The sequence below is a fragment of the Rhinatrema bivittatum genome, chromosome 1, assembly GCF_901001135.1.
Source record: "Rhinatrema bivittatum chromosome 1, aRhiBiv1.1, whole genome shotgun sequence".
Taxonomy (NCBI): Eukaryota; Metazoa; Chordata; class Amphibia; order Gymnophiona; family Rhinatrematidae; genus Rhinatrema; species Rhinatrema bivittatum.
This window is the reverse complement of record NC_042615.1, coordinates 348,902,632-348,912,714: the sequence shown is the minus strand read 5'-3', so window position 1 is coordinate 348,912,714 and position 10,083 is coordinate 348,902,632. Positions and strand designations below refer to the sequence as shown.

At 37.7% G+C, this 10,083-nt stretch overlaps 1 protein-coding gene across 6 annotated transcripts in view; it reads right to left on the bottom strand.

Annotated features, from left to right (window-relative positions):
* Positions 1 to 628: 628 nt before the first annotated feature.
* HELQ (helicase, POLQ like) overlaps positions 629 to 10,083 on the bottom strand; it is a 187,628-nt gene continuing 178,173 nt past the window's right edge. For all 6 annotated transcript variants that reach the window (XM_029599498.1, XM_029599489.1, XM_029599522.1 and 3 more), the window contains one exon: positions 629 to 1,209. In XM_029599498.1, the coding sequence (XP_029455358.1) occupies positions 1,102 to 1,209 (108 nt within the window). In that variant the 3' untranslated portion in view covers positions 629 to 1,101. The remainder of the gene's footprint in view (positions 1,210 to 10,083) is intronic.

Here is a 10,083-nt window from a genome sequence, read left to right as displayed (position 1 = left end):
GTTTTGGAGGCTGAGGAAATTAATAAAAATGGCCTGCTACCCTTTTCCCCTCACCTGGTGGGAGGGAGGGGGGAGGAGTCAGCTCATTTGGAGGTTGAGTGTGGAAGGAAGGCGGAAGAGTCAAACTCACAGCAGCAATAGCTAAAGCCGACTAGGGGAAGAGGAAATCAGACCCAATAGAAAAAAGGGATGGAATGAAGATAGAGTTAGGTTGACAGAGCAAAGAGAAGTAGAGTATGGCTGTGGGAGGCAGATTTACTTAACGGAGAATCAGCCAGTGCAGCAGGCTGACCAAAAGAAAGGGAAGAGCTGGTCCAATAGACAGAGGCAAGGGCTGGCAAGAGGGAAGTTGATTCAGTTGCACAGCAGCAGTGCAGGGAGGTATGTATGTAGGTTGGTTAGTAAATTGCTGCAATTCTGCAGCAAGAAGCAAATTATGCAGCAGTTGCTACAGAATTGCCGCAACTGGGGAGCCTTAGCTATATGTAAAAAAAAAAAAGGTTTTAGGAGGCCATTCTGTCAAAGAAAGCAACATAAAATACTATGTATAATACAGTTCATTTATTGTATTTATCAAAATTTATCAAAAGAATTTCATGATGCTTTCACCATTTTATTAGCATACAAGTTTTGGGATTGATGTAAAATTAAGAAATATCAATAATTACAAGTGGGGGCATTTTTTTTTTTTTAACAGATGAACACACACTGGAATAAACCCTTTCTTTTTTCGAGAGAAGGGTGGAAGGTGAGGAGGGCCAGAGGGAGCAGGTTGGGGGATGGACATTATTGCTTCTTTGGGCACTAGATACAAAGCATTTTCTTTACTGAGACAAAATGGGAGAAAATCATGTCATATATGCAGCCCTGTGAATGGATCATAGAGCAGACAGATCCCCACACTCTCCTGCCACATGGCAAGGTTTAGAAACATGAGACGGGAGCACTACAGCACATGTATAAATCCACAGATCAAAAATACTCTTGCTTAGAAAGCCAGTTAAAAGGTGTTTTAAAACAGGTGCTTAAATAGTTCCTATCTGCAATAAAAAAAAAAAAAAGAAAGGTTTGGGTCTAGATAAAGCAGTTTATTGAGCAGCTTTATTGGTTTTCTACAGGAGAGACATTAAGACCAGGGAGATCAGTGGGTAACCGCAGCAGGTCTTCTACCTCTCCCTGAAGTGCTTCTGCTTTTTCACTCAGCAGCATCTGCAGCAAGAAATAAAACCATTTAGAGCAGTCATTAACACAAATCAAGGATTTTTTTCAAATTATCTTCTTGATGAGAAATCTAGAAATTCTAAAACAAAATATTAGGAACAAAAGGTCATGTAAATCAAATACCTACTGACCATTGTTTAACCTCACATTTAATACCAGAAAAACCAGAAAAACACACTTTTCTATAAATTCAGATGGCAAAGAAAATAAGTACAATCTTTACAATCCTCTTTTTGCTCAGATATGTATTTTAATCCTAAGGAGAAATTAGCATTTAAAAGTTTTTGAAAGCTCCTCCTACAGACATATCTGAGGAAATTAGAGCGATACAATGCTTATCTTTAGAACTTCAAGCTAGCATCACAATAATTCATGTAAAACATGGACAAACTGTAAACAAAAGAAGGGTTTACTTCAAAGAAATAGACTTTTAGATGACCACACACACATATTCATACATATCCGTTATCTTAAAATGATTTTGGTGTCTTCTTTCAGGGCCTCCCTCCCCCGAACATATAGCACAGTGGAAAATGTATGTCTCAACTGTTGCTTGACAAAGGCTTAATCTCCAGGATATAGAGTCTCCAAACACAATGCTGGAACAAGTGTGGATTGGAAGGCACTTGAATCCATATTTGGTGGAAAATTCCCCAAAATAAACAAATTGGAGGCTAGTTATTTTAATGCTTTTCTGAACCAAAATGGTCCTACCTTGGGACTTGGAGTTTTCTTTCTAGGTAAATCCCCATAGAATCAGGGTCAGTGGAAGCACTAGGCAAACTAGATGATGGCCTAGGGCACCACAGGTTTGGGGGCAGCCCAGCAGCCATCTACTGCTTCCATTGGACCTGCTCAGAATTGTGAAATAGCTTTGCAGTGTCGGCCGGACCATGCGGCAGCAGAGAGGTGGCATCGCTGGGCAGCAGCGTCTCTGCTCAACAAGGAAGACAATGGAGGCCTCCTGATGCCATAGAAGTCCAAGGACTGCCTACATGTAGGAGGAGGGAGAGTAAAAAAAAAAAAAAAAGTGTACATGTGTGAGTGCACGTGTGTGTGAGAGCATATGGGGAGAGAGAGCATGTGTGTGTGTGAGAGAGTGAGTTTGTGTATGAATATGTGTGAGTAGGCGAGCATGCATGTGTTGGAGCGTGTGTATGTGAGAGAGAGGAGAAAGTCAGTGTATCGCAGCCATTGCCTCCTCCACTAATCTATGACAAACTCAGACTGAAAATTAAAAGTTCCCAGGTATGGAGAGCGGGAGATTTTTATCTACATTTTTAATTATTGTGTGGTGTTTGGTGTGTCTGTTTGGGAAAGCTTTCAAAATTTGCATGAGTCTAATTATTGGATATTCTATTCATCAGCTGTTTTGAAATTATTTTATTAGAATGATTTTCTAATATGATTAATGATTTATATATGTTGATTTTGTTTGATGTTTCATGAGGAATGATGACATTTTTGTTTTTCCATTGTTGAATTTTACAGTTCAGTTTTTGTCTGCATATTTCTATTTATACTTTACGGTGGCCCTATTCTGTATTTGGTGAGGGTCTGTGTTCTGCATGCGAGACCGAGATGAAGGATTCTGTTAGCATGTGGTTTCTTTGTAGGGCTCTGTAGTAGCTTGGCCTGTTCTGTTTTCCTGATAGGAGGCGTATTGACATTTTAGATTCTGGTGTAATATTTGCGGTATTCCTTTTCATAGGTAGGGTTGTTACTGTTTTGAGTGTTGATACATGCCCACACAAAACATGTTACAATAGGTGTAATGCCATATGAATTCCAAGTTGCAGAGTTCTCTTGTTGGCATCCCAACAGTGCATGTAACTATCATAACAATGTGTGTATTATTTTTACCTCAGAATGCCATTTTTCATGTAAAATCTGTTATAAAAGCATAATTTAAAATTGTGTATGGGGAGGTGGGGGCACCAAGCTGTAAAGTTTGCCTAGGGCACCTAATACCCTTGCACTGGCCCTGCACAGAATGAGTATAGTAAGCTTATTACTCTTCTCTTTACAGCCTGCTGTCCACTGAAGAAAGCTCTTCCCCTTGAATAAAACGTTATGGAATGTGCCTGGGAAGGCATAAGCATGGAAAAACTTATATATGGAAAGAAGAAAGTCTGCATTCCTTGAAACTTGGGAACCTTTTCTGAAGTTTACAAATATGACAACGAATGTTTATTTAAACTAGAGCTTTCCAAACTGTGTCTTGTGACACGTTAGTGTGTCGCGCGAACGTAGCAAGTTAAAGCCCGGTCCACATAGCAGTCGTCACGTCGGAAGCCGCTCCCCTCCAGCGTCACGTGCCGTCAATTCCAACTGCACACGCAGCGCTAACTTTGGCCAACTGAAATAAGCAATACCGACTTGCATACAACCATCTGTTTCATTAGGGTAAAATGGATAAGTTTCTAATTAAGAAAAGAAAATCTGAAGAAGATGTTTGTGATGAACAAAATGTATTGCCTATAGCGAAAACTACACAAAAATCAACTGTTGAATGGTCTGTATTAATAAGCAAGAAGTGCAAAGGAAAAGTTTCCACGCCTCGTTTATACAATGCAGATTATATAAAATTGGGGTTCACATTTTCTGGTAATGCAAACAATCTTTGTCCCCAGTGTTTAGTTTGTGGGATGATACTTGAAAATGAAAGTATGGTACCAAACAAATTAAAACGCCATACAGTCATTTGTCAGAAAAGCCAGTAGAATACTTTATTGAACTTTCAAAATCTATAAAGAAGCAGTCTGCATCATTCACCAAGAGAATGAAGTCATTAGAGAAAGCTCAAAAGGCAAGTTACTTGGTTGCTCAAATAATTGCCCAAAATAAGGAGCCGCACACTATTGCCGAAATCACTATAAAGGAATCTTGTTGTGCTATTGTTCGAACAATGTTTGGGCCTGAATTTGAGATAGAAGTTAATAAAATCCCTTTGGCAGATAACACGATTGGAAGATGTATTCAAGACATGTCTGCTGACATTAAGCTTCAAATGAAGGATATTTTTCAAGGCGATAATATGCTTTTTACATTGCAGTTAGATGAATCAACAGATGTCAGTGGGTTAGCACAATTACTGGTTTTTATACGTTTCATTCATGCTGACAGAATTATTGAGCAATTCTTGTGTTGTCTAGAACTTCCAATGAGAACTAGAAGCGAAGATATATTTAAAACATTAGATTGCTTCATGAATGAAAATAATTTGCAATGGTTAAATTGTATAGGAATATGCACAGATGGCGCCCCTTCAATGGTTGGTTCAATCAAAGGTTTTACAGCTTTAACAATGAAAGAGAGTGAAAATATTATAATTACTCATTGCTTTTTACATCGCGAAGCACTAGTCACGGAAAGCATTGGTAACGAATTAAGAAAGGTTATGAATCAAGTGGTTCAAATGGTCAATTACATTAAAAGTAGACCTCTTAAATCAAGATTATTTGCTCATATTTGTGAAGAAATTGGAGGCTCTCAAAAGGTCGAGTGCTTTGTCGTATATACGAATTGAAGGAAATGATGCTTAAACTTTTTCAGGAAAATCAGCAAAATAAATTCTGCGATCTAATTCAAAACAAACTGTGGTGCACAAAACTGGCATATCTTGCCGACATATTTGAATACTTGAATAAAATAAATAGCAGTATGCAAGGAAAAGGAGAAAATATTTTAACAGCGGTAGATAAAATTTGTACTATGAGAGACAAGATAGCAATTTGGAAAAGGAAAGTGACAGAAGAAAATTTTGAAATGTTTTCCAAAACTGCTGACTGTGAGCTAAAATGTGAGATAAGTTCGCTAATTATTGACCATTTAGAATTGCTCAGAGAGAAAGTTCATCACTACTTCCCAAATATTGAAATCCAAGATTATGATTGGATCAGAAATCCATTTCTTTCAACAGCAACGATTGACTTTTCACTTATTGAAGAAGAAGAATTAGCTGAAATAAAAATAATCGAAGTCTGTTAATGATGTATGAAGAGGGTGACAGACAACTTTTGGATTCATGTTTCAAAAATGCATCCAAACATAAGTAAAAAAAAAGCGTTAAAAATTCTTCTGCAGTTTTCCACTACATACACTTGTGAAGTATCCTTTTCAACGATGACAAATTTGAAGACATTGAAACGTGGAAGCTTAAAAATGCTTGATGACAAAATGCGAGTGTCTTTATCTAATATTCCACCAAATATTCAAAAGCTGTGTTCATCCCATCAAGCTCATACATCTCATTAAAGAGATAGTTATTGGTGTTATTCAATTTGTTTTATTATTGTTACTCATACATTATAACAACATTAATCTTGGAATATTATATATTTTTAATATAAATGAAAGGTTTTCATGAGATAGGTTGTGTCGTGAAACATTTTATTTATGTATATATTTATGGAAACATACATAAATTGTCGAAATAAGTTTCATTCGTTTAACCTTTAACCTCTGGTTTGCTGGTAGACTGAATTACTGTGTCGTGAAATTATGTTTGTCTAAAAAGTTTGAACAGGGGAACCTGTCACGGTTGTGAAAGATTTTGAGATGGAGTCAGAGTGTATGTTACGGTAAGTGTATTACTTTGAGTAATTCTCATTTTAGTGTTGGTGTTTGGGCACTTTCAAGTGTGGTGGATTATTGAAAAAGATGCAGATGAGAGGTATTGGTTAGTGAGAAAAATGTTTGTGAACTTAGATGCTGATTTAAGTAAGTTGGTAATAATCTTTGGAAATTCATGTGTGTCTTAATTTGTAAATTGAGGGTGGAGGAGGAAACTGATAGAATTCAGTAAAAATCTTTTGTTCAGATAGGTATGAACAGTATTGCTATAGTGGAAATGTAGTGAGTCCTCGTTTTATTTGATATCACAATGAATATTGAATGTAGAATGAAGACAGGTGTGGATTTTTAGATATATAACATCAGACATTGGAGGCAGGATATTGTGTTGACATCATGGTTTTATACTGTTGTCCTGAAGATGCCTGAAGACAGTCAAGCAGGGATATGAATATTAAAGAGTCATATCCTCTATTGGGAAACGGATCTACATTGGAGATACCTGAGGACTACAGCTAAGCTGACATATGAATGGAGTGAGCAATAATGAGAGTGACTGAAAATTCATGGTATCATTAAAAACATTTTTGTAACGGTATATTGGGGTACTATGTGGATTGATATATTGATAAAACATCTGTTTTGAATTGTGAAGAGAGATCGCTGAAAAGAGAACAGTGAGCATGAGACCCGCCCCTTTTGTGACATCATCCTGCCCAGCGTCAAGCTGGTAAATGGCGCCATTCCGCCGGGCGTCGCGCGACAAAGGGGCACTCCCCTTTGTGCACCCCTTCATGCAACCCTTTGTGCCACCTTTTTTGTTTTTCATCTTCTATGTTTTCTTCTACTTCTTCTTCTTGTTTACCTTTCTCTTTTCTTAGTTATCTCTTGTTAACAATTTTGTTATTAATGTTTCAATGTATTTGACAAAGGTAACATTTTTCCTGTATCTTTATTTATTTATTTATTTATTTTATTTTAAATCTTTTCTATACCGTCGTTAAGGTGGGTACCGTCACAACGGTTTACAGAAAGGCACATAAAAGTGATGCTATTAAAATCTTTCAGTTTACATAGGTGCCATAGAGTTCAGTAACATAGTTTTTTTAATCAAAGTTAATTGTAAATGTGAAAAACATCATGTCCAGGTCAATTCTATAGCAGTTTTGAGTACAAAACTCGATTAATGTAACTTATCCATTAAAAAACTACCCACTTAGTGATTACTGTATTGTGTGTGGGTGTACCTTGCACTTCCTGGTTTCTATTCTTTCCTCTCTTTATGAAAGGCTTGTTTAAATAGCCAGGTTTTCAGATTTTTCCTGAATGTTTTGTTTTCTCTTTGTAACCTTAAATCCAGGGGCATGGAGTTCCATAGTATGGGTCCTGCTAAGGATAGGGCCCTTTCCCTTATCCGTGTTAGTCTTGCTGTTTTGACTAATGGAATAGTTAGGAGTGCTTTGTTGGCTGATCTTCGGTTTCTGTTGGGGATGTGTACACGAAGGGCTGTGTTAAGCCAGTCTGCATTTTCATTGTGTATTAATTTGTGTATGGTGCACAGTGTTTTGTACTGTATTCTTTGTTCAATGGGAAGCCAGTGTAACTCAGCCAGTGTTTCAGTGATGTGGTCTCTTTTACTTTTGCCAGTTAAGATTCTTGCAGCCGTGTTTTGCAGGATTTGTAGTGGTCTTAGTGAGGTGTGTGGTAAACCTAGTAGAAGGGCATTACAATAATCAGTGCTTGCGAATATCAATGCCTGTAGTGCTGATCGAAAGTTGGCTGTTGTTAGAAGTGGTTTAAGTCTCTTGAGGACCATGAGTTTGGCGTATCCTTCCTTTACTTTTAGGGATATATGCTGTTTGAAGCTTAGTTCTGTGTCAATTATTACTCCTAGATTCCGTACTTTCTCTGTCAGTATTATATTTTTGTTGTTGTTGACTGTGATTGGGCTCTGTGAGATCTCCATATTTTTTTTTCGTTCTAAGTGTAAGAATTCTGTCTTCTCTATGTTAATCACTAGCTCCATTTGGTTTAATAGCTGCTTGATAATGTAAACCGGCATGATTTGTATTTTATACAAGAATGTCGGTATATAAAAATTAAAAATAAATAAATAAATATATAATGTATGTATTTCAATTATATAATTACATGAGATATAGAGTAGTTGTTATGAAATTTACTGTTTTTCAGACGTATGAAATGATACAATACCATGTAATGGACCCATTCTGTATGAACATGTATACCAGATTTTAAAAGAAATCACGTCCCTGAAGAAGCCCTAAGCATTAGGGCGAAATGAGGCTCTCGTTGGACAAGATTAATTTTCAGCAGGACTTAACTAATTGACAATAGTACAAGAATATCAACATCATATGTTTATAAGTATATGGGATATAAGTGTCAAATTAAAATATGATGTATTTAGCATTGTAATTGCATTGTATGCAGGGGAATTTCTAGCACTTTATATATTTTATGTATAGAATGAGTGGGGAATGAATGAGATGTGTATGGTATGAATGAAGCAAAACAATCCTTGGGTGACAGGCAGAAGCAGTTTGCGTAGAAACTTGACCACACTTCAAGGCCTGGCTACTGAGCGGGGAAAGAAGGAGTGTACCAAGATAACGGCACTTATGACATCATTAGTTTTAGTAGAGGCTTCAGTAACTCCAAATAAGGGAGCCACCCCGGAAGAGAAAAAAATGATATTGTCAGCCATGCCTGTATATAAGACAATGATGTATCTTTTAATAACTGAGCAGATTAGGCAGTATATCACTGTTAGATGCACTGTGCTGCTACCAAGAAAGCTAATTACATATTACTTTCTTGTCTTTTACTAATAAAGATTATCCATTAAGAAAAGAACTTGTTAATTATTCTAGAAGGGCTGGCCTTCTCTCCAGGAGCACAGACATCTAGCACCTAAGAAATCCAACCATGAGGAACTACTCTTTTTTTCTCAAAAGCCCACTTCTTTTATTCGAGAATTTATTTTTTTTTATTGACAAAATGCTGATGGGTAATATGGTGGGGAGGGTGGGGGGGGGGGCCCTGACCTAGGTAGCATCATGAGGTCAGACCATGCTCTGGTCTGGGTGGTATTAGAAGTAGGGAGAGATCAGCAGGCCACAAGTTTTGGAGGCTAAATGACAACATGCTCTCGGTCAAGACATTCCAAGAATGACTGAGGGCAGTGATACAGGAGTATTTAGATAACACAGGGGAGGTAAATCTGGTCACGATATGGGATTGCTTCAAAGTATGGTATGGGGCAAATTAATCGCTCAAGCATCGTTCCTCAGGAAGAAAAGAGTAGAATACAGCTGCTACAGAGAATAGCTAAGCTATAGTTAAAGCATAAAAGGATGTTAGACAAGCACACCCAGCGAGTTTGGAGATTGCATACAATGCAATCTCTCGACTTAGCGGGTATCACATTCCAAATGGAAAGAGCGAAACAATACTTTGAGTTAGGGGAAAAAAAAAAAAGAGTCGTTTGCTGGCACATCAGCACAAAACCAAATACTGAAAATCAAAAACTGGGAGGTACACTTTGTGTAGAATAAGCACATAGAAAGATTTGCCCAATTCTGCGAGAATTATATGTCAATGATGAAAGAATTGACGATGCCCCCATAGATAAATATTAAAAAATGGTATCACTATCATGCCTACTGAAGGAGGTGCGGGAGACTTTGAACAGAAAGATCAGCGAGGAGGAAATGGCACATGTGATCTCAGAAATGAAAGTGGGAACGTCACTGGGCTTAGATGGTGACACTGATAGTTTCAATAAGCTTTTTAAGCCTATGTTGATATGTCCACTGGTGTCTACATTTAAATTCTTAAGGGAGAAGGGACAAATAGCCCCAAGTGTGAATATGGTGGGAATAAAAATCATAGCGCAGGGAGGACGGGACCCTGCATTATGTAGCTCCTTCCAGCTTATCTCGCTGAGTAATATAAAGTTAAATATTAGCGAAGGTTGCATTTGGGAGGTGTGGTGCCGTACCTCATCCAGTGTGATCAATCGAGGTTTGTAACGGGTAGGCTTGCAGTAGATAATGTGCGAAGAGTCTTGAACCTGGTGTGGTGAGTGAAGAAACAAGAGGTACCTGCTGTGCTGTTCGCAATGGACACAGAGGTGGCCTTTAACATGGTCCATTGGTCCCTTCTGATCAAGGTACTAGAAAAAGAGACTACTTTATTACATGGATATGGGCTTTTTATATACAGTCTAGAGCTTACATAAAAGTGAATAGGAGGAACTCTGAC